A 25,437-nucleotide genomic window follows, 5' to 3' on the forward strand; every position below is an offset into this window, starting at 1 on the left:
GAGTTCTGTTTCTATTGGGGTAGTGGGAAAGGTATGCATTGCCCCTGTACGACCATGTTATACTTAAAACCTTTCAACTTATAACATATTGGCATAAAATTATGGAAAAAATTCTTACTTCAAGTCCAAAATTTCATAAAAATACGAATACCAAAAGCACTGATAATGTTGTAAAATGTTATTCATTACTGCAATATTTAAAAAAATATTCTTGATGATTATTACAATGAAGATTGTACTCAAAAGTGGTATAAAAACTGATAGTGATATAGATATTTTTTATTTAAACGCGTTTCCAGTCTTGGGATATTTATGCATCCCATCCGTTTGGATAAATTAAAAATCATACATGCTATTGAGTACTGAACTGGCATTGGATTACTTATTGAGTCCGTCTTCACTCGCGGGTTTGTTGAACTACTCAAAACGCGTTTCGGCATTGCCCCTGTGTTGTGTGTGTGTGTGTGTGTGTGTGTGTGTGTGTGTGTGTGTGTGTGTGTGTGTGTGTGTGTGTGTGTGTGTGTTTTATTGCGTGTTCACAATCTTTACATGGGCTTTACTAGTTTCGGTCTAGTGAATAGATAAAAACAAAAAGAAATTAGTATTACAATACAGTTTTTAAATGAATCAGAATGCGAATAAACTCTGACCGGAGGTGGTGGGGCCGGAGATGTGGTGAGGGCAGCATTATTTATAATGAGAGCACCTCGCGGCTCCGTTTGCAGTTCAAGTACTTCGTCCGAGATGCGCCTTCTTACCGTACTTTTGGCTTATTTGACTTTCAACCTGGCAGCCGCGGACGATGAGGTTGAAGCGTCAACGTACAACGTAAGTACGGACTTCATTTCAGTACATGAAGGATTAGTGTTTAGTCGACCTGACATCTTAAAATTTCGCCGAGGGGGTGCTGGTTAAAAACAAGTGTGCCAATAGCAACCGAAAAAACAAACTTTTTAAGCGTACTTTTCTACAAAGGTACACGAGAATTGCTCAATGTAAAATAGGGTGTTTTAAAAAAAACAAAAAACTACCGAAAAAAACACGTGGCTTATAAACATATTAATGTTAAATAGTTTTATTTCAACCCTTGCAGATATATAAAAAATAAATAAAACTGTTTAAACAAGAGACAAATAATAAAATAATTTATTTTTATGAATTTACTTTATTGGTGAAATATTACTCATACACAAACTCATGATAATCAAATTTTTACGCACTCCAATTTAATTATTTAGAAATAATGACAGTAATAGAAAACATATTTTTGTAATTAACTAAATTATTAATTTTAAATTCATTTATTCATTAATGGAGTATTTTTATTTGATTGGATTAATTAAATGTGTTAGGAGAACGTAGCTATTTTACCAGCACCATTTAGTTCTGTGCTATAAACTGGGCGATTGCTCAATATCATTTTTTTATGATATTATAAATATGTATAGGTAATTATTATATATTATTTTGGAACTATTTATAATGGTGTGGAAATTGTGAGGAGAGGTCAGGTCAGATGTATATTGGAAAAACGCCATTTTCATTTAATTGACGACGTTTCGACCTTTCTTCGGATCATCATCTAGACCGGGGTAAACAAATATTGGGTTGTCCGGAAAATAATGCAGGATTTTAAGTTTTCATTAAAAAAAATCTATATAAAATATTCTGTTTACGTTTACAGGATTACTCNTTGATTAAAGAACATTGCTTTAAAGTAACTAGTTTCTTTTTTTTTGTTTAATACCAAAATCCTGCATTATTTTCCGGACAACCCAATATATGTTGATTGACAGGATGGTCACAATCTTATAAAAACAGCAGGATACAAATTCACATTTCACAACAATTTCACTCTGAATACGCTTAACCAACATGACACTACATGTCATACGTATACTATCTTACACTTTATATGAGTAAGAATACTTTGATTATATTAATATTCATCTTTATGTTAACATAATTATCTACATTTTTATTGTTTAATTTTTACACAATTTCTCAATCAACATATATTTGTATAACCCAGGCCTTGAAAATGTCTCGAATAAAGGTCGAAACTTGGGCGGTTAAATGAAAAAGGTGTTTTTCTGACATACATCTAACCTGACTACTCCTCACTAATTCAACCACTTATTGAACCTCCGGCTGCTAAACAAAACACTATTTATAATGGAAACTATAATCGATTTGATCGATAATTAAAAACACGATCAGTCAACACACTGGTATTTTTGACCGATGGTAATTCTTATTTTAGTTGACTCTTGATTGATTTCTTCTTGATTCTTGTAATAAATAAACTCTATTAGATGCCAAAAAAAATATTACATCAAACAATACTACTTAGTATCACTTAATAAAATATTTAATTTTTTCGTTCTGTCTTTTTTACGCTAGTTCTTCTGGTTTTAACTCATCAGAAAATATCCGAATTCTAAAGATCACTAAATTTAAAGCCTTTCGATGGCCAGTCATATTTAGTTTTTTTGAGGCTATTAAACAATAACGACTACATAAAATAAATCAAATGTTATTTTAACTTTTGGATGTTCTATGTATTTTTCTTTCTCCTTGTCTGAGAAATTACATAAATTTATGAAATCTTGTTAAATAATTTAATCGATAATTAAAAACACAATATCAAATAACACAGAGGTATTTTTGACCATTGATGAGTCTTGATTTTCTTGATTCTTGATAGATATATTCTTGATAATAAATAAACTCTTTTAGATGCAACAATTTTTTATATCAATTACGTATTTAATAAATTATTAATAAAAATAATAATAAAATATTTAAATAAAAAGCAGAAACCAAGACAACACGTAGATACGTCTTGCCGTATATTTTAGTTTCAAATCATCCTTCGTCAGTAAAATTTACAAAGAATACAAAGTTTAAGACGTTTTGGTGCTGTCATTTTTAATTGTTTACGGATTTTAGTATCTAAAACATTATTTAAAAAATGTATTAATAATTCTATATTATTAGAAAAATTATGAAATTTTTACTAATATTTAATTAAAAATAAAAAAAAATGTTTTTATCTCATGGCCGTCTAATTAAAGCGTATAAACAAATTAATTAAACGAAATTTATTTTCGATTTGACTTATTATTGTGAATCATCCAGTTAAGATATCTGACCCTTCCAGGTTTTGGAACGAGCTTAATTTTGTCCTGTCAGTGCTTCATCGTCTTAATCTTTATCTGGATTATATTTTGGACAACGCTTTCCCCGTGAGCGATCACATGAATACTAATTTGGCCACTATTAAATTTTACCGTCGAGCTGGCTGTAAACATTCTACTTTATGTAGGTCATGTGTGGAATAAAGCAGATTTACTGCAAATTTAAAGTGATGCAGAAAGGATCTTAAACAGAAGAAATCAAGTTTGAAATTATATCAAATAATGTTTACAAAAATACAATAGTTTTTCCGAAACTTGAATCTTACATGATTTTTCTCGCGAGATTTTCTCTCGTGGTCTGCAGAGTGTTAACCCTTTAAATTCATCCTTTCCGATCATCTTGGGCTACCTACCCTCGCTGGTTTGGACTGCCTGTTTCGGCATTTCCTCATCTCCATCAGTGTGTAATTGTATATCACTGAAAAAGAAATACTGAAATTTGACTGACCTACTCAGCGAGTAGGCAGTTCAAGACAATCGGTAAGAATCAAATTACACGATTTTTTCTGTAAAATTTAGTGTTTTCTTTTTAAGAATCCTTATTTTATAATAATAAGAAATAGTTAAAAAATCTATTTTATTTTCAAGGTTTTTAAGACTTTGCCGAGTATAGTTATCATTGAGAGATTTTTAAAAGTCTGTTGAACTTGAAATTTGCTAGCTATCTATTTTGTGGTATTTATCCTTGCTGGGTTTACCTGTAATAACGCGATTCGGCGTTTTGCCATCTTCAGTGTGTAAAGACACAGACATGGAAATCGCACTGGGTCTGACAGACCAACCAAGCGACGGATCCTAGGCTGACCAAGATGATCGTCACGACCAAATTTTAAGTATTTATCATTTAATCACATAAATTTGCAAAACTATTTCTCATTTGATTTTTAAGGTAAGAGGAGAAATCCGGGGATTTATAAGCACACATAATTTCAGTTTATCATGTACGAAATCAAACACAGGTTTTATGAACGTAAAGAAACGCAGGAAGAATCTTTACCAGAAAAATTAGTGAGTAATTAGTACGATTAAAGTAAAAACAACAAACTAATTTATATGGAAGACTTTAATCTTAAAATATAGCTAAAATGATTCTTTTCTTTTCATTTAAAACTTATACATGTTATATATTTACTAGGCTTGCGTGCTAATTTATTTAAAAGATCTTTTAATTACTCGTTGTACATAGGTGAATTTTTTGGTACCGATCTCTTTATCACATAAATAAGTGGAGATATTTTTCATTTATTTTAGTTTTTAAGAAAAGGAGTGAAATGGAAAGAAAGCAAAATAAAACGTTTGAAACTAATCACAGCATCCTCTTCTCGAGTGTCCAGGACACTGTTTTTCCCATTCTTTTTCTCTTCTTTTGCGACGGTTGGAATTGTTTGGAAAAATCTCCCGGCGAACAAGCAATTACATTCTGAAAGTCTTTTCTATTCTATGTCCACTTTTGTACTCCAACTATCCGCCGTGTCGTTAGTCGAGTCCATCGTGCTTTCCTTTCTGGATTACTGTCCCTTTTGAATTATTGTTAGGACGCGTAAGGACGTTTGTCTGTCACGTTGGCCTCTATATAATGTGTAATTTCACGCCGTCGCTCTTTTAGGACGGATTTTGTGATAAAATATGTAGTTCATGTCCCGTCTCTTCTTAGGTTGCGTGTTTTGAGATCAACATTTTCGGATGACTCGTTAGAAAAAAAAAAGAAGAAAAAGAACAGGGTTCACATTAATAAAATGCCAGCTGAACCGAATATTCTACTTTCGGAGGTTACGGCGCGACCGATCATCCGTAGAGACCGGAAGTTATCTAAACTGTAATACAATAGTCACCTTAAAACTAATTTTTTTAAACAAGTACTTTACATTTTACTTAATAAATCAAAACTGATTTAATAGAAAATAATGCTAAGCAACCGTTTCTTAATTTAATTTAAAATTGCGTTGGTATTAGATAATTTTTTATAAACCGTAAAAAGCTTACACACGGACTGGACGTGTGTTGATCCTTATTGAGTATATTTTAATTTATCCACTAATTTTTACGGAGTTCAATAATAATTAAAAGTATTGAAATTAATGAGCAATTAACAGTTATTTGCATAGTATTAAGTAAAAGACGAACAATTTATCGCTTGTCAAATTATAATTGTATTTGCAAACCACAGAGGATTGCAAATAATTGTTTCTACTTCCTTAAAGAAAGGAAATATAAAAATTAATCAATTTTCTCCAAACATTTATCAAAACTTTTTAAATTAATGTGTTAACATACGTTTTGTAAGAATTAAAAGTTCAGTAATAAAAGAAAAGAAAGCAACTCTTGTATTTTGTACGAATAGACGAAATAATTCACAGGCTAAACATTACTAAAAGTTTTATATATTTTTGTGCTTTATGAACTAATATTGTATTACAAACAACCTCCTCTGCATTTACCTGCCTTAATTGGCTATAATAGATAATTAATAATTATCTATAATAATAATAATTATTATTATTAATAAATAAATTTAACTAGAGTTAGATAGAATTTACGAAATGTAAACAATTTTATACCATCTAGCTTAGTAAAATACAGAAAAATAATTATATTGATACAAAAAGGTTTGTTTTCTTGGAAAGAAATTTAAGAAAATAAAATCATCTCCGTGATTCCTGGACTGACAGTTGAAACCAAAAATTTTTAAACCAATGGTAAAAGTTCTAAATTAATTTAAACCTATTTAATGATAATAACGATAAGATTAGATTTACTTAGGGGCGTCGGTGGCCGCAAGGTTTAGTCTTTGACACGGCGCTCATCACTGTAAGGTAAAGGTCCCGGGTTCGAATCCAGTGGCCCTGCATTCGAACCCGACATACTTAGAAATGGGCTTTTTTTCAAAAAACACTGGCACCCTGAGGGTTTATATGACCTCTGCTGTTGCGAACCCTCGTAACAAAAAAAAAAAAAATATAAATAAATAAAATAAAATAAAAAATAAAATAAAATTAGATTTACTTTACGAGTTTTAACTTAAAACGTTTGAAGGCATTGCGTAACAATAATATTTTTATTGTCGGGTGCTGAAATCAGTTGGAATAAACCCGTACTAAAAGGTCTAAGTTAAGTTATCTTGTTACGTCTAAGTCTACGGGATGATAACTTTGTAGGTGTGCAGTTTTCGATCATTTTGGTCTGCCTTTCCTCTCTGCTTTAGCCAGTCAATCGGGGTTTTTTACCTTTAGGGGCCTGTGAGGGATGTAAGCAAGGCGAGGATCTCAAGTGACTGGCAAAATTCTCTGACAGTTCGTCATTCATCTATTTTTTGGACGTTGAAAATATAAATTTTCGGTGCTAAAAGTTTTAAAATAACTTTAACTCACTTGGCTAAGGATTATGACATTACGATGATCAACTTAAAGCTTTTGTAGTTTCTGCATAACATCCATGATTTTTTATAGCCGACCTGTACTAAAGATTCTAAGCTAACTTTATGTAATTTAATTTAGCCCGTTTTTTTACTTAACAAACGCTTATAAATAATAAAAAATTCCAATCGGCAGGTGATCGACAGTGTTCTTGAGAGGTGTTTATTGAAAGACGAGATGGACGTCTGCTTGCAAGAAGAAGCGGCTTCTGCGTTGGGCAAGGCCCTCGAGGCCGACAGCATCCCCCTAGCCGCTGGTCTGTCTCTGACAAAATCACCGGGACAAGACGACGCGGCAGAAATCATAGACTCAGGAAGATCAGAGCCGGCGAATGCTTACGACAAAATTTGGGAGAACCTCGACAAGCTGGTCACCTCGAGGTCGCTCACTCTTCGGCTCACAGATCTGACCGGTAAGGCGAAGTTTTATAGCAAGCATCTACATGATTCGCTCGTTTTTGTAAGTTATAACTGACAAAGGCTTAATAGCTTAGTAAAAACCTTTTTAATTAACTAAATTTAATAGCTCTAAAATCTTAGTTGTTCGATCTCAAACGGCTTCTATAAGGGATAAAACTTTAACAAAGGTTAAATTAACTTATAATTTTTCCTTCTTGAAGGTGGAATAATAGGTCATCTCAAAAAACCACAACCAGTTTTTATCCAAAACGTTCGGATTTATTTTAATCCTTCCTCAGGTGAGTTAACGCAATGGTTAAAACAGTGGTCGTCAGTCATTAATATTTTATGACAGTTTATTTTAAAAAAGAGCCAGTGTGGTACATATTCAGGTTCCGAACAAACGTTTTAATATTTTTATAATACAGAAAAATATTAAAACGTTTGTTCGGATTCTGAATGTGTACCACACTGGCTCTTTTTTAAAATAAACTGTTATAAAATATTAATGACTGACGACCACTGTTTTAACCATTGCGTTAAATCACCTGAGGAAGGATTAAAATAAATCCGAAACGTGTGGATAAAAACTGGTTGTGGTTTTTTTGAGATGACCTGTTATCCCATCTTCAAGAAGGAAAAATCATAAGTTAAACGAGATCGAAATATAAGAAAACATGGTTAAATTAACTCTTTACATGTAGGCACGTTGATTTTGATGAAATCCTTTACGAAGAAAGTTTCTGTAGTGGAAGTCCTTTCTACTTGAACCAATAAGAAAATAAAGATTGATTAAAAAGATGACAACAAGTATAATGGAACTATAAGTTATTGTTAAAAATTAATCTTTATTAATAGAGAATTGATTGGAAATGATAATATGCTATAAGTATATTCATGAACAGAACATTCAGAAAACACGTCTTCCGAGGCCGGATCGCACGGTTTCAGTTCCTCAGGGTCAGAGTGTTTGAATGTGTTGGTGTGTGTGAATGAATTTTTTCGTTTTTTTCCAATTTCGACTTTCACCTTATAAAGGCAATCCTTCATTAAAGGCTAACTATGTTTTCTCTAGGAAAAGCCTTATTAAAAGATAGTGCTAAGAAAGTGGTAGTTGATCTCAAAAGTCAGTCTGTCATCAATAAACTGCGACGCCTGCCGATAGAAGAAAAAAAAATCATTTGAGGCATTATTTGCTATATGGGTTTGATCTCGGGCATATAATATTAGAATGTCGGGTATAGCGGATGCCTGCCGACATTTATGTAGAATTTTCGGAGACAACTTAGTAACTGAGTCAATAGTGGTTCCGACCGGCCGACACCCCCCTGGACCATTCCGGCCGTACTCGTCCGCGACGATCTGGCGAACTTGCCCAAATCGTGTACGCCGCCATACTTCTACAAGGCTAAGTTCCTTGAACTTAGAAATAGATACGCCGGTTTTCGTCTGATTTTTACAGACAGGTCCAAGACCGGCGATGGTGTGGCGTGTGCTGTGTATAGCGAGGGAGTGGCCACCTCCTGGTCGTTGCCCCCTCATTGCAGCGTTTACACGGCAGAGCTGTATGCGATTTGGCACGCTCTCGAGGCGGTGCGGACCGGGGAGGGCTCAGCCTTCCTCGTATGTACCGACTCTCTGAGCGCTGTCTGGGCCGTACTCGACAGGTTCTCTGTGAACCCTCCCGTCGTGCTCTTGTTAGAGAAATACGCGGAGTTGGAGCCTCTCGGAAAAACGGTGGTTGTTGTCTGGATTCCCGGACACGTCGGCCTGGAGGGTAACGAAGGCGCGGACGAGACGGCGAAAGCCGGTACGTCCCACCCTCCAGATCGGACCATCGCGATCAGGCCCCCTGACGTAGTTAAAAATATGATAAAAGAAAGATGGCAGCGTCAGTGGGCGGGGTCGTCGGAGAGGCTCTTGCGAGTCAAGAGCACGACCGGTAGATGGCCCTCAGAGAATCTGAGCAGGAGACGAGGGATCGTCCTCACCCGACTGAGGATTGGCCATACGCGGTTGACACATGGGCACCTCCTTTTGGGCCAAAGCCCGCGCAGGTGCAGAGAAAGGTTGCTCGATGTGTCCCACATAATAGAGGCGTGTCATGCCTTGGCTCCATACAGAGAGCGTGTAGGCATGCCGCCTGACTTAAGAAGAGTTCTCGAACACGGTAGCGAGTTTCAGAGTCCCCAGTTCCGCTTTTTAGGGTTTTTTTTATTGTATATAGTATGTCTTATGTGTTGTGTGTCTATATGTTTTGTCTGAGTGCATGTATTTATTAGCGTGAATGGCGAGGGGTGAGGGTGAAATATAACGTCATCATCACCCCTCGAACAATGAGAGCGTAAGAATTTGTGTTCGGGGTCGATGGCGGAATATTTATAAAAGTACCCCATCGAACCCCATCTAGTTTAGTTTAAGTATATTTCGGTGGAGGAATATCAAGTACTGCACCGACCAAACGGAATGAGTGTACTGTATGGATGTATTTAAGTGTATGAATGTATTTATTTGTATGAATGTAGTGTTTGAACGGGTATAGGGGCTGAAATGACCTAGATGTCGGAAGCCCCAGCAAAAAAAAAAAAAAAAAAAAAAAAAAGTGGTTCCGGCGTTTTCTTCAAGGAGAGAGTCATCAAAGACATGTTGAGGAAGGCGGCTTCAAAACGACAACTTAGGTAGGGAATTTTTTAGCAAAAACGATATTAAAATCGTACATACAGATTTTGTTTCGTCTAAGTCTTAAAGAATGTTGGCAGTATGTTTAGAAAACAAAGAAAATTATGTTTTGGATTAAAAATAAAATAAATTTATGTTCTGAAAGTTCAACTTTTTTTCTGGAAACCGAAAATACTTATATTATTTATTACCAAATATGTAGGGTGTGTATCTCTTGTGTGTTCTGTGTCGGTTAAAATGTAACGTAATAAAATGTAATGTAATCAGTGTGAATGAGGGTTCTACCCATTACTCCAAGTAATATCGAGTACTGGTGGGCGAGAGTGTGATGCCTGGAAAATGAAAGTATTTTATTAGCATTCATTTGGTGGTTTAAACCGGCTCGAGGAATATCGATAGTATTTTGCCGGAGTGAATGAAATCAGACATTGTCATCAGACAGATCGGATGTATCGAATTTTTGTTTTTACTCTCATTGTAAGCATTGCATTAGTAGGTGCAGATGTAATAACGAGAAGTCAGTGAGTTAAGAAAACAAGAAAAATTATGCGAGAATCAGTGAGAAAGGTGCGTGAAATGTGCTTTCCGTTTAGTATGCAGAGGCCTGAGATGACCAGTAGATGTTTGTCGACCCATGACTAAGCTATACTACTACTAGACTATTTATATTCTTATGATAGCATAACTATCGTATAATCTCAGTGAACATCATCAACAGGTTTATTCTTTATTTTTGTTAGCATTTGTTATTTTACAAGAAACCCAGCCTAAAAAAATATGTTGAGCATGCTTATCATCATCATTACTTTGCTAATTAGGTTTAAAAAACGCGCTATCACTCGTGATTGACATTATATCGTTCGGGTTTTCAGACTGCCAAGATAAAAAGTTAGTAGGTACTATTTTCATTCCAACGTCAGAAAGTTACTCTTCAACAATATTCAAAATTATTAAAAACAAGAAACAAAAAGTTTCTACATTTTCTAATCTTATTTGCCAATGGAGGTGGGGTGAGTATATCGATTCATTTTAAAAATGTTAGTATTCTTAGTTTTTGATCACTTATGATCATCCTAGTATGCCTATCCTCGTTGATTGAGTCTGTGAGATACGTTTCGGCCACCCATTCATTTGTCGTTCTGGGATATTAGCAGGGTGAGGCACCAAAACAAAAAACGAAATCTTACAAAAATCTCCCTGATTTCAACCATTCTATCTGAAAGATTAAAAATTAACCCATTGTCAAATAAAATTGATGCTGGATGTTGGCCTGCGAGTCGGTGAACACATGTCGGGTGACTTACTGGATTCGATTTTGCGCCAGGCGTTTCCTCACCTTTACAACTATGCATTAACATTTTTAAGTACAAATTACTACTCTTCCGATTTTCAAATTAAAAAAAAAAAATGGTTGATACATGCTTAGTTTCAGAAAATATTTTGTTGATAATACTTTAAATTGTTGAACTATGCTAGTTAGTTTACAATTAATTAAGGTTTTTTGTTGAGATGAAAAAAAGTTAATGGCACGAGTGGGATTCGAACCCACGACCTTCAGCTAGATACGCCGCTGCTCTACCACCTGAGCTATCGTGACTTCGATCCACTCGGACACTAAATTCCCATCTCAACCCCACCTTTTGAATTTTCCCTCCTTTTTGCCATTTTTCAAATGTCGTGTAATCGGTTTGGATTCTCGACGACAATTGAAATGGCGACGGAGAGCTTTAGTGTTAATTGGTCAAGCGGACCACGAAATTAGTGAATTTATGCTAGTTAGTTTCTTGGCAAGTAGAGAATGTTCAGTTCCACAAATGATTAAAAATTGGTTATCTTTTGCTGTTTGTTTGTTTTTCTTTCTTGCATCATGAAGAATTATTATTTTTCTGGTCAAATTTCAAAAGATGCAGTCCAAATTGTTTAATTTTTGTTGTTGAGAAAATGTCTTTTTTACAGTTTTGTTGATTGTGTTTCTTTATTTATGTTTACATCATAATATCTAACATTTAGGAGGACGAAAGACTTTTTTTTAAATATTGCAGTAAATCATACATTTGTATCAATTTTATAATTCAACAATATACCATTTTGTATTTGACTTTCAGAGGGTCGAGGTAAAAAGAAGAAGGTCTGGGCCTATTTCGGAGTAGCTCTCGCCACAGCTGCTGCAATTTTGATACCTCTCAAGCTGAAGTTCATCGGTTGGATGGCGGCGAGTGCGTTTATGATTGGTAAAGTCGCCCTTGTTATCGCCTCCATTGTCGGGCTTAAAAAATTGGTGAGCAAGCCCCACGAGGAGACGACACACGTCCATTACGATAGTCACAGGTCCGACAACGCGCATTACCTTGCGTATAGCGGCCAGCAGCCGAACACCATCGAATGACCTTTGACCGTCTTAACCGGGAAACAACTCAGGGCGCGACTGTATCAGTCCGTGCAGGCTTTCTTCTCAATCTCTTTTGTACATAATTTTTTATTATTAATTTATTAAATCTTATTTCCTGTATAGTGTTTTTGTTTTCATCCTGGAAGCTGTGCAAGGCCGAGCCTGCTCTCTAACAATTTATAGATCAAACCTTGGTTTCATAAAAAAAATCTACTGAAAATTTTCCTACTTTTGTACAAAAATCAAAACATTTCATTTATACTGAAGATAACGTCAGTACGACAGAACAGTCATCAAGGTATGTTTGTTTTCTGAAACTTATAGTCATAATGACGACTAAGGAAGAATTACCAATTAAGTTACGTAAAATAATTGTATAATACTTTTCTTAATTGCATCTGCAAATTAATAGAATACTCTTGTCTTGATAACAGAAAAATGGATGTCAAATTTCCTTGTTCCCTAGGGCCAGGGTAGCACGGAAGTGGAACAACTCGATTGCAGTCCGTTTCCACTCGAGGTAGTTTATTAATAATAAGCGTGCGTTAATTGCCCCTGGACAAGTAAGCCATAGTAATGGAGATGTAATTAGTTTAAAATAACGGATTAGCCGACGTGGAAAATGACCTTTGCGTTCGTCAAATGCTCCAATTATTTTCGTAAAAACCTCTCCACCCCGGTTGTAGTCGTATAGTAAATCCAAACGCTGTGTCTTTATGTTGAGAGAATTTTATTAGTGTAATAAAGCGGAGGACAACGGTATGAGAGGATTTATAATCTGTACTTGTAGTGATCGGTATCTGAGTTTTGATTAAACCGAGGGTAAATGCTCAACAACTGAACCATATGCGACTTTATTACGTCCAATAAACTAAAATGGCAAAAACTTCATGGTCTTACACTAGAAAATTATATATCAGCTAAGGCTTTCAGCGCGCTATTTAAATGAAAAGACTAATTTGTGTTTAAACATACTCAGCGATTGTGTGATGCATGTGGCTAAGAAGTCATTTTGACTCTCAACACTGGTGTTCTATCACGGGTAGTTAATTTGTTGGTGTTAACGATTTTTTACTGCTATGACCTCTTTTTAAATAGAGTGTTTTGTTCCATTTATAGATCTATGCCTCTTTTTTACGTTTTTGGGTGGAAAGTGTGAAGTGCGTAGCGCTGATAGCGATCGACTCTTTTTACCATTCACGGAACATGAGCACGATTGTATTTTTTCTTTATGGTGGTATATGGTGGCAATACGGTCAAGGATAATACATTTAGTTTACCCTGTTTATTTTGTATTTTACCTAATCTAATTTGTACTGGAAGGTTAGGATTCTTTGGATGCGATAGAAGCGGCTGGGTATGTTTACAGAGTTCGAGCCGTAGAATTAGGATGGTTCTAGAGTTGGTGTAACATCTTTGGAATCAGAATCTGATTAGTTTGCTGACAAAAATACTGTTGTTTGTTGTTACTGTGGATAGCAAAGTTGGATGTAGCGCTGTACATCTTATTGTACTTTATCTCTGGCTCCATTTTTGGGGGCTCGCAACACAAGTGTGAATTTGAGCACCCGGTGTGCCGGTGTTCTTCCATCGAAGGTACTCATTTTTGAAGGGGGTTGGGACCAAATTCAGGGTCGCTGAGATCTGATCCCGCTGCTTCCATTGATGAGTGCCGTGTCAATTTCTTTCAATTGCGGCCACCGGTCCCCTTCAAAAAAGTTCAGAGGCGACGGTGGATCGAACCCACGATCGCGGGATCTACTGCCGAGAGTAGCGGAGCCTTAACCACTCGGCTACCGCGGCCGGTAGCGAGTTTACTGACGTAATAATGAGCTTTGACGATTTTTCTGAAGACTTTTGATTGGAAAGTTTGCATGCACTGTCTGTTGGATGGCTTGGCAGAACCCAAAGTTCTACTCCGTATGTTCAAAGTGGTCGCAGTAAAGTCTTGTATAAGGTTAGTGTTGACGGTCAGCACGGATTTCGGTCCTAAAAGTTTTCGTATTTGTCAAAGTCTTCTGTTATGTTGCGGTCCCTTAAGTCTTGTTTGGGGATTCCACGTCAGTCTGCTGTGTAGGTATAGTTGTAAGCATTTGTCTTGACTTCCATCAGTTTATAGATCAATGGATAGTATAATACAGTATACCTTTGGCTTTTGTGGACCAAAAAAAGGCGTTCGGCTCTCTATGTTTCCCGATACATGCATGCATTCATGTCCTGGGGAAACAATGCACACTTCCAAATATTTTGATAATAATTTTTAAAAAAATGTACAGAGAAAATGAAGGGTACGCATCGACACAACTGAAGAATATTTTGGCATCTAACGGACGTTGAAAGACAAGGCAACATCCTCTCACCAATGTTATTCAACTGTATTTAAATTAATCAATCCTTTTATGTAAGGTTTTGGTTTAAACGAAAAAGTTAGTGCCACGAACGGGATTCGAACCCACGACCTTCGGCTAAATACGCCGCTGCTCTACCACTTGAGCTATTGTTACTTCGATCTTTTTCGTTTCAGTCAAAACCTTACATAAAAGGATTAATTGATTGAAAGAAGTTATTTGGTTAATAGACCTCTAAATATAATGGAATGTATTTAAAGAAAAATTTGAAAACATAAAGTTAAAAAAATCATTGGACAAAAAATGTTGGACTGTAAGAAGTATGGAGAAGACTGACGCACTAAGGGACTAACTTCGTTTAATGAACTTTAAAACTCACCATGCAAAATGAACCAGAACAATGATGAACGGAAGAAAACAGGACATCGAGATAATGGGAAGAAAACTACAATAGGTCGAGGAAACCATTTATTAAGGAAAGTTAATAAAGGCTGTTTTGTTCAACAAAACAAAATAACAAAAAAAATAGCAAAATCTTGGAGCAAATACTGGGGCTTAAAAGAAATTATGAAAAATAAAAATGCCACAAATAGAAATATAAGGTGCAAGATTCAAGTTATGCCCCGTCTTACAGAGCTCAGACAGCCACTTGCACAAAACATTTCAACACCCAAGGGAAAGGAGTATGGAGTATGACAGGGACAAAGCAAAAGGAGAAAGAGAACAGTACATCATTACGACAACCGGCAGAAGTGTAAGACTTAAGAACAAAAGTTGAATTACTGATATCGGCAGGGCATATCATGAGAGATGATAAAGATCAACAAGAAAAAAATCAAACATTTGCAAAAAGAAAAAATAAATGACGAAAGAAAAGATGGGAAAAAGCCTTCGTGAACGAGCTTGGAAGAAACTGGAGAAAATTGACCTACAACTGAGAAAAATGTAAATCTCGGGAGGGAGGTCTATGATCAAACAACGTAACACGAGAAGTATTATCTTAAATTTATTCACCTACCTTCTAAAAAATTGCCTAGTAAAAAAATAAGAGGATTAAGTTTATTAATACATACACAAATTCAAGCATATAAAACATATATGTAATTTGTTTTATTTTTGTCTAATATGAATGAATTAAAAGTGAACATTTCAAACACAAGATAGAACAAAAAAAAAACAACGTAAAACATCACTAGTAATGCTTAGGTAAAAATCCAAAATAGAGAATTGAACAATAGTAAAATAGAGCAAATTCAGCAAAAATATACTTTTCCCCTTGTTTATCAAATGTAAGAATGAATTGAACGTCTTTTAAGATTGAACTAAAAAGGGTCACAAATGTAGAACTAATGACATCATTAGCAATGCACGAGCAAGCCAAAGTAGATTTTATTTTTCTAAATCTTAAAAATTAACAACATTGATTATAAAATATAATGAAACAATAATGTCTATAAATAATATCATTTACTAGTACGTAAGAAACATTTATCAACACGAAACATCAAGCACAGAATCAGGAAAATTAGTAAGTTGGAAAAATACAGCAAAAATATGCTTTTTCTCCTTCAATACAGTAAAAACAAATTTATAGAATTTGATTGATTATAGACTTTTGATCGAGGTTAAAAAGTATAAATCAATTGAGCAAAGTTTCAAAATAATCATTAATAATTTATAACAACATGTTTATTAACATCGAACCAAAATAATGCGTAGAACAATATATGAGAAGATATTTGTGCATTTGTAGTAGTAAGAAAGAATTAAAAGAGCGACTAGTCTAAAAAGAAAAATATGTATGTACCAAGTAAAACACAAATAACACTTAAATAAAGAAAAGATTATTATTATACGCCCCTCATTATACCCTCTTTTTTTGTTGTAAACCCAATTAAATAAATTAGCGTTTTGAAAGTCTATTCATTACTGTCGTTTTAACCCTTTGCTGATATCTGGAGGAAATGAAGAAGTTCGATTTTCCTGCCATCTTACGAAGACTTGAAGAACGTAAGGGAAAAGGTTCTGCAATTCGCTGGCAGATGTCATCGTAAGCTTCGTTCTTCGTTGCTCCAAGTTCGTTGAAGGAAGTAAGTTCCCACTGTACAAATCTGAAAAGCGGAAAAATGATGAAAAGCGTTGTTGGACAAATAAGTAATGTCCAGTTATCTAGATTATCATCAAAATGGCGTCGCTTGTTGTCGCTGTTAATGCAACTATCAAATATGTTTTTTTTAAATAATGATTTATTTGTAGCCAGTGTATATTACAAATATTTGCGTAATATATGTTTTTTCTTTCTCGATCAAAACACTGACACTAAGGTCAATACTACACTCGGAGGACGTTAGTTATGAGAAAACAGTCAGCGATGGCACTAAATATGAGAGATAAAGGGCAAGGAGGTCTTGAGGTTATCTTCGTTTTAGGGATGTGGATAGTTCTCCATATGGAAACGGGTAGAGAGGACTTTGGCAGTAGGGTTAGAATGATCTTTGGAAGCAGGGTCGAACCAGTTTGTACGAAAGTAATGTTGAGGTCGTTGTGAATAGTGCTGTTGGTGACATAGTAGAGCTTTGAAAATTTATCTGAGTACTTTTGATTGAAAGAATTCGTTGCACCCCCAGTTGCATTCTGTATACCCAAAGTGATCGCAGTAATTTTTGCATAGAATCAGTGGAGTTTTGCCAGTCAAAACAGATTTCGGTCTTAAACGTCTTCGTAGTTGTCCAAGACTTCTTTTAAGTTGTTGTCTTTTAAATGTGTGCAAATTTCACGTCTGCTATGTTGGTATTGTCCTACGTATCTGATTTCTGTTTTTGGTAATTCATTGTTGTTGATGTACGGTGAAGGGTAAGAATGTTTTTTTAATCATTCAATCTTGCCCACCTCTTTTTGCAGCTGCCTTTGTGATAAGCTCAAGGTGATGTTGCATGTTGGAGATTGGTTGGGTCAGACTCAGGCAAGGAAATTTCTGTACTATAAAAACTATTAATTGGAGTAAAATAAGACGTTTTAAAATTTTTGTTTAATCAAAGAAGATTCAACAAGATTAATAACTTAAGATAAATAACATCAGCGTTAATATTATGGTGAAATATAATCATCACAATAAATTTGGATAAACAAACATTAAGTATGTCCTTAGAGCGAAAAGGAAATTAAAGTGTTTGAGAAATGTTTGAAAACTTAATTATCTCGCTACATATTGTTACCGGATGCTTTGTTCCTAAGTCCCGAACTGGAAAAAATAGAAGAGAAAAGTGTCTTCCAGTAAAACCTGACGCTTTAATAATTTAGAAAAGGATTTTAGAGGATATTAGAAGAGATAAATATCGATCAAGGAGTTTAGGTTTAATCTCGTTGTAGATGAGATAACAAATGAGGTGACAAGGTCAGGTAAAATGAATAGACCGCCCTCCCGCTTTTCCTCTCTCTCTCCTTCCTTTTCTCTTTTGCCTTCTCGGCCCCGTGTACTCTCCTCTATACCCGAAACCCTTAAGGGAGCGAAAGGAAGAAAAAAAGAAAGGATGAGGCGTTCGGGAGGGCTGGTGGAACAATGTAAATGCTATTAGTTGAGCTGTAGCAATATCCGGTAGCTGACTTATCCCAAGACCAATTACAATACATGAGCTTTAGTCGGACATAAACCCAGTATTAGTTTTTATTGTTTCTATAATAACCCCCCTTCAATGAAAGCGGCGAGGGGGTCAACGTGAGCCGACTTATATTCTATTGGGTAACAAATTGCCGAGCTAAATCCCAATTTGAACGAGATTAAAAGATCAGTCCGAAATTGGCAGTTGATTGATTTGTTGTGATTTGTAATTTATAAGACTCACGGCTTTTTATTGGCTTTGATGACAAATTGAATCCAGTTGTAGTCCATTTGTAAGTTCTGCGTTTAACCATATACTCGGTGGCACGGTTCATTAGTTTTTTTTTTAAATTTACAAACATATTGTGGATATTTTAACTCGTAATATCATCTTTCTAAAGCCAAAATACAGTAATGTAACATTGTTTCCGATCGTAACGATTCGATTCTATATGTTTTTTTAATAATGCTCATTGAACAATTAACAGTCAAATTTATACGTTAGACTTTATCAGCATTTGATTAAAAAACGAGAACATTTGGAAAAATGTATTTGCGCATTTGATTTGCTTTATTATCTCATTTATTATCAGCGAAAAATACTGTCGACAGTAGCTTCAAAGTACATATGTAATTGATCATCTACGATCCGCCTATTCTAGCTTAACGCGTTACGCCTAATAATAAATACGCCTGAAATCAGGCATTATACAAATAATGATTATGATGCCAATTCAACAGATGAAAAGGATGGTTCTACTCACAGACAATTATAAACTCTTTTTATTTTCAACCCACAACAGAAATATTATTTTCTACTTAATGGAAAAAAAATTCATTGAAAAACTTGTACTTGTTTTTACATTCACATATACAGTCATATATAGGGGTGAATAGCTTTTCTCAGTCATATTAACCCTTTTTCGCATCAGATTAACCCATTTTAATTTCAAAGTAACCTTTTTCATTTATTTTCAAATTAACTATTTTTAATTTAAAATTTGTCGTTTTTAGTTTCAAATTAGCTATTTTTATTAAAAATTAACCTTTTGTTTAAAATATCAAAAACCAAGGAGAATATCATTTAAAGTAAAATTACTGCATTTCAAAAAAATATTAATTAATTTCTTAGACCATTTGGAAGTTAATAAAAATTAAAATTATATAAAAACAACCTTATTTTAATTTGAGTTTTTCAAAATATAAAGTAATTAAACGTTTACAACCCTTAATTTCTTAATCTCTTCGATTAAAAGAAGGTTCTTTTATTTTTATATTTTATTTCATATATAATTTTTAATTTTACTTGTTACTAATTTTCAAATTGTCTTCTAAGAGCCTAATTATATTATACACATTTTTTTCTCTCAAATAGAGGGAAAATTACATTCAGGCGATCGGACGTTATATGGTATAAACAATGTTTTTTTAATGCTTTAAAGAAAGGGTTACTTTGTAATGAAAAAATTAATTTGAAGTTAAAAAGGTTAATTTAAAGCTAAAATGAGTTAAATTGAAATTAAAGAGGGTCAATTTCAAATTAAAAATGTTTACTTTGCCAGCAAAGAAACTAGCGCTCAATTTACTTTTTTTAAATAATAAAAAATTAAAAGTGAAAAATAATGAATATATTAAATGCCTATACTCATCCTGAGACTGTTGCTAATCTGACTCCATTATTATTATTATTAGCCATACAAGCCTATGGGAAATGTTTAAATTATGGAACAAAAATTCACAATTCTAATAAAAAAAGAAACAGAAATAAATTTTATTTGTAATTTAAAATGGGATTTTTGCATACATTTGGCCTTCCAAATTAAGAATTTTAAAAATAAAAAATAAAAAATAAAACTTGGATGGCAATAGGATAAATTAGTTTACGAGTGAATGTTTGGAGTCAGAGCTTTATAGCACCCAGAAGAGATATAGCTAACTTAAGATAGAAGTTCACTAATTTCGTGGTCCGCTTGACCAATTAAATCATTACAATTAATTAAGGTTTTTAGTTGAGACGAAAAAAAGTTAATGGCACGAGCGGGATTCGAACCCACGATCTTCGGCTTGATANTATGACCTCTGCTGTTGCGAACCCTCGTAAAAAAAAAATAAGAAGAAGAAGAATAATTAAATGTGAAATGTTTTTCTATTTCATGTTGAATTATATTACAGCATATACAATGGTTTTCAAGGCCACATTAAGCTTTCTTAAATGGAAGGGTATATTTTTGTGAAAGTGTCTTCTGCTAAAATAAAAATAATTCATTTAAATCTTTACGTTCTTGAATGAATAATGAATAGAAACCCGTTGTAAGATCCATCGGCACTAGAATATTTAAAACATTTTTTATTTTCTTTCCTTCATCTTTTAAAAAACGTTGACATGGCACAAAGTGTAAAGTTCACTGACAAATGTCAACTTCTGAAACTTTTGGTCATTTTGATTATTTAACCACCATAATATTAATCATAATCATAATTTCATAATTCATTTTATTAAATATTAAGTTGTTCTTTATTTGAAATTACAATTAATTAAGGTTTTTTAGTTGAGATAAAAACCTTAATTAATTGTAATGTATTAATTGGTCAAGCAGACCACGAAATTAGTGAATTTACTTTAAATTATCTTTAAACTGTACAGATTTTTGCAAGAAACAATCTTTAGCAACAAAGTTAAAAAATGATAACATAAACGTTCGAAATAATAAAATTGGATTATAAAGTCTTGTCTAATTTGTTTATAATTTCGGATTTGCCAAATCTATTAAAAAAAAACTATTTTTGTATAGTTCGCAGAAGAAAATGCACATTTGAAATGGGAAGAAAAAATATAGCCTTGCTTTTAAAAAAGTTTTCCAAACACCAGTATAATTTGTAATGAATGTGAACTTATAAAACTCAAATAAACTAAAGAATTTTTTTCCTGATATTTTTATTGTTCCAGAATACTTTGGTTACCCTGTACAATATTATTAATCGTATTAATAATTATCCGTTAGTGGTTACAATTGAACTTACTGTACACCTTGAAGGTATCAAATTGGGAATTATTTTATATTATGTTTCGACTGGATAGACCTTTTAGAAGATATAAGTTTTTACAACAATATAATGGACAACGTTACCTTTCAAAAGGTAAAAATTGGATAGAAAAGTAATTAAAAATGTGCCACATCAAAGTTAGAGTCGTATAATTTGTTTCTGTGTCTTCAAGGGAAGAGAGATGAGGTGAAATTCCCCAGCGAATTTCTACGCCTTAATAAATAACACCGCAAATAAGAAATAATCCCAAACTCGTTTTAAAACCCGGGAGAAAGATGTGGCGGGTTAATTGTGTAGGAGAGGTTTGGTCCCTGGCTCCAAATGGGAAAACTTCTTATTTGCGTAAGCATTTCACGGTTTGCGTTACTCTCATTTTTCTCTCCTCTCCTCAGCCCCGCGCGCCCTAAAGTCTCTGTTTGTCTTCAGCCTTTCTTCTCGAGTGGCCTCCTTCTGTTCCAACCACCCATACCAAGCGACCCTTTTTAAAGTTTTATCGCCTTTATGGCTTAAGGGAGACTCGGATTCGCTGAACTTTACGCCTCCAAGTTTAAATCGTCGAGGAGTGGCTCTGCCCTTGATTTAATTTTATCGTCGAAAAATTTCGTAAAAATTGTCCATCAGAAATTCAATCTCGATTCTTGCTTGTTTTAAAACCGAAAAGTACCTGAAAGCCACACGAACTGAGTGAGAATAAACTCACAGTTAAAAAAAATCTATTATGCCAGATGCACTTACAAAAGTATCTTTTTCCTAATTTGTCAGGATAAAACATCAGTTCTTTAAAAAATAAAATAAGAGATAACCAACAATAAAACAATAAACAATAAAAACAGTAAAACAACAAAAAGTAATTGTTTTGTCAAACGCGTAATTTTCAGGGGTTGGTTTGTGTTATTTTGTCAAATTTCATTGTGTGGGTAGTTTGCAGTCTACAAATTTATAAGTAGAAATGATTGGCAAAATGAGACAAAAATCACCACTTAACAAAAAATTTTTAATAGACAACAATAATAGCTAGTAAGGGGTGTCGGTGGCCGCAAGGTTTAAGCGTTGACACGGCGCTCATCACTGTAAGGTAAAGGTCCCCGGGTTCGAATCCAGCGGCCTTGAATACGAACCCGACATACTTAAAAATGGGATTTTTTCAAAAACACCGGCACCCCGAAGGTTGACATGACCTCTGCTGTTGAGAATCCTCGTTAAAAAAAACATAAGGTGTAGGATACTAAACCATCACGATGGGGACGTCATGAGGGTTTAGTATTCCGTGGTGACATGTTGATGAGCAGGTTATTTATTAAACAAAAAACGAAATAATTGCAAAATAAAACAAATAATAAATAATAAAATAAGCTAGTATGATAAAGCATCTATACGGCATATTTGAGCTTCAGCTTAATATGTAAAGTGGCTCACATAAATAAATTATTTCATAAATTAATCGTTGCTGTTATTTACTGAAAGCTAAAATGTCCTCTTGATATTTCGTATTTTCCAAATATTCTGGCTTTCCTACTCTCGCTGTTTTAAATGCGATTAAGCATTTTAACCATCTTTAGAGGTGTTGTTAACAATATTTACTGTTGTATATTGTAGTTGAGGATTAAGTCACCTGAATTCTACCGTGGTAGCAGTCAACACATAATTATTCGAATGCAATAAAATTACACACACACACACACACACACACACATATATATATATATACACATATATATATATATACACGGACACACACACATTAATTAACACCTCATATAAAAATGTTTGTGTGAAACTCTTTCTTTTTGTTTTTCTCTGCCGGGCCATACAAGATTTTGAGCATTTTGTAATAATTTTTGAACATTTTTAATTGCTGTAGTGTGAATGTTCTTTGAATACAGGCCGGTAGACACATTACTAAAACTTTGTGTCACTTAAAATACAAAAAAATGCACAATATACGAGAATGAATTATGGTTACACAAGAAACGACTATTAATCCCTCGTCGAAAAAGAATGATATTTTATTAAAGACGGGTATCTTTCTTTGGCATTAACTAATCATGAACGTTATATTCCCAAAATAAAAATAAAAAAGCCTTAATACAAACTACTGTGGTACAAAAGCTTCCATGTGAAAAATCAACATATCAAGATCAAGAATAGCAGATAATTCGAAGAGTTCAAAGAAATCCCCAAAGCTACTAATAAAAGGAAACGAGGTGTAGTTGTAGAGAGTGTAAGAGGGTCGAGTTTTTAGAAGACAAAGTTATCAAGGCATTACCGAGACCCCAAGGTGCCCTTTACGGACAGGGCTTACACGTAATGTTTTTATTGGGAGGTCGTAAAAGGCCACTGTCAACTAATACAATTATTGGAAAGATAGAGAGAAAGCGAGAGGAGTGAGGCAGAGGGTTTATTGTGCTTTCTACTGGAGATGGGAAATTTCATTCTACCCAAGGGGTGGTCGGGGGAAGGGGAGAGAGGGAGATAGAAGGAGCGAGACGGAGCACGGAGAAGATAGAGGGTTGAACGTGAGAGAAGGAAATAACAAAGAAAACTTGCGGGTCCGATCAAGGTTGATTAGAGAGATGTGAAGGCACGTCTACTTCGAATAGCGCCTGCTCCTAATCTGATTGTCTTTGTCAAAACGCATTGCCGGGACGTGCGCACGCTGTGGTCAGCTTCTGTCTCTTAATCGAATAAAACCCGACCACTCTTCTCATCCAATCTCTTCTCAATTAAAACGAAAACCAATTTTGCCCGTTACCTGCTTGTGGCCTTAAATCTTTATACAGAAAATTGAGTTCTTCTGACTCGTCGGGTCCTACCAATCTCAGTGTTTACTGAATGTATAACATATATATTTTATGCTATGCGTTTTTTTAGTACACATGCTAATCTCTCTGTTTTGGTCGTCCGGACGTTCCTCCACAATTTACCTTATTTTTTCTGTTTGTCTGTGAGCTGAACCCGGCTGAAAAAGTGTATAATTTTTTTATCATCATCAGATATATATTAGAATTGTATATTATTAGAATACAAAATTGCATTACGGGTGTATTATATTATTATTTTATATATTATTTATATTTTTTATATATTGTTATATATTATTATTTTATTACAATTTGATGGCCTCCATGGATAAAAATAAATCTTGCAATTTGAAGCATCATATATTATCTAAAATAGTATGCCTATATGTACTGTGGTGAAGCACGACAGTTCCTATTCACCTGATCCACCCATCCTTGCTGTTTTGGTCTGTCAGACACGTTTTGGCAATTAGCAAAGTTTCAACTTAAGATAAGAGTCATCTGAAAAATCCATGTGCGATAATCTTTCATCAATAATAATAATAATAATGATAGTCATAAACATGTTATTTATTAGCAAAATCTTACGAAGAAAGCATATATGTCTGAACAAATAAAAAACACTCAATGCATGAAGAGTTGGCCATCAACAGAGTTGCTATCAATTATTTATTGATGTATGCATAGTAGAAAATAAACCAAACTTAAAATGGGTCACGTACACTTACAAATGATTTAAGTTAATGCTTACAGTATACTTTCAAATTACTAACAGCTGAAAAAAAATTATGCTATTAGCCAATATTATTAAAAAAATTGGGCTCTTGAATTAAAACAATCTACAATCAGAGCTTTTTTTTAAATAAAAACTACATAGTTTACCCCAGTTACCATTTAAGTATGCACACAGTTCATTTTCAGAAAGAGGGGTTTGCTGGAAGGACTTTAACCGGTACGGAGACAAAATAGGACAAATAGAACAGGAGGTAGGTGTGGGAGTAAAACCTTCAACTATCTTCTAATCTGAGTTCCATGCAATTCAACTAACTCTATGTACCGGACTTGATCAAGACAATGAAGGTGGCATGGATCTAAATATTTTCTGACAGTCAGACAGCTATAAAAACTTTAAATGAGTGTGGTTTTACCTCTAACATAATCTGGGAATGCATAAATTGTTTAAAGACCATTGGAAAACCTCAAGGTTACCTACGTGGGTTTCAGAAAATAAGGGGGTGGACGGAAACGAACACCTTTATCAACTCACCAAAGAACCCTCTCACGTATGAGGCCAAAACCACAACTAGGCACACCGGAACATGTGCGTGTTGGATCTGGAAAAATGGTTGAGAAAGAAAAAATCAAGAACTGGGCAAAAGCACCAGATATGAGGCAAACTAAGAGATTCCTAAATCACCGAAAAAGGAAGGAGAAGGAACTCTTCACTTCCCACCAGGAAAAGCTTAAAAAAAATTTAGGTCTCTATACCCTCCACTGCATAACTAAAGAAAGAAAGCTATAAAGAAGATGGCCAAATTTGAGACAAAACTTTCCGACAGAAGAAAC

At 34.3% G+C, this 25,437-nt stretch overlaps 1 protein-coding gene across 1 annotated transcript; it reads left to right on the forward strand.

The window, feature by feature from the left end:
- Positions 1–734: 734 nt before the first annotated feature.
- Positions 735–12,185, forward strand: LOC106665604. The gene is made up of 3 exons (XM_014392107.2): positions 735–828; positions 6,749–7,025; positions 11,796–12,185. Exons 1-3 carry the CDS (start codon positions 745–747, stop codon positions 12,074–12,076), a joined length of 642 nt encoding a protein of 213 aa, XP_014247593.1. The 5' UTR covers positions 735–744; the 3' UTR covers positions 12,077–12,185.
- The last annotated feature ends 13,252 nt before the right edge of the window (positions 12,186–25,437 follow it).

The sequence above is a fragment of the Cimex lectularius genome, unplaced genomic scaffold, assembly GCF_000648675.2.
Source record: "Cimex lectularius strain Harlan isolate CLEC.00 unplaced genomic scaffold, Clec_2.1 scaffold324, whole genome shotgun sequence".
NCBI lineage: Eukaryota > Metazoa > Arthropoda > Insecta > Hemiptera > Cimicidae > Cimex > Cimex lectularius.

Excerpts from the sequence above, each read along its gene's own strand:
- LOC106665604 (XM_014392107.2), top strand. The coding sequence starts at position 745 with ATGCGCCTTCTTACCGTACTTTTGGCTTATTTGACTTTCAACCTGGCA. Across the intron at positions 829-6,748 it reads TTGAAGCGTCAACGTACAAC|GTGATCGACAGTGTTCTTGA; the intron begins GTAAGTACGGAC and ends TCCAATCGGCAG. Across the intron at positions 7,026-11,795 it reads TCGGCTCACAGATCTGACCG|AGGGTCGAGGTAAAAAGAAG; the intron begins GTAAGGCGAAGT and ends TTTGACTTTCAG.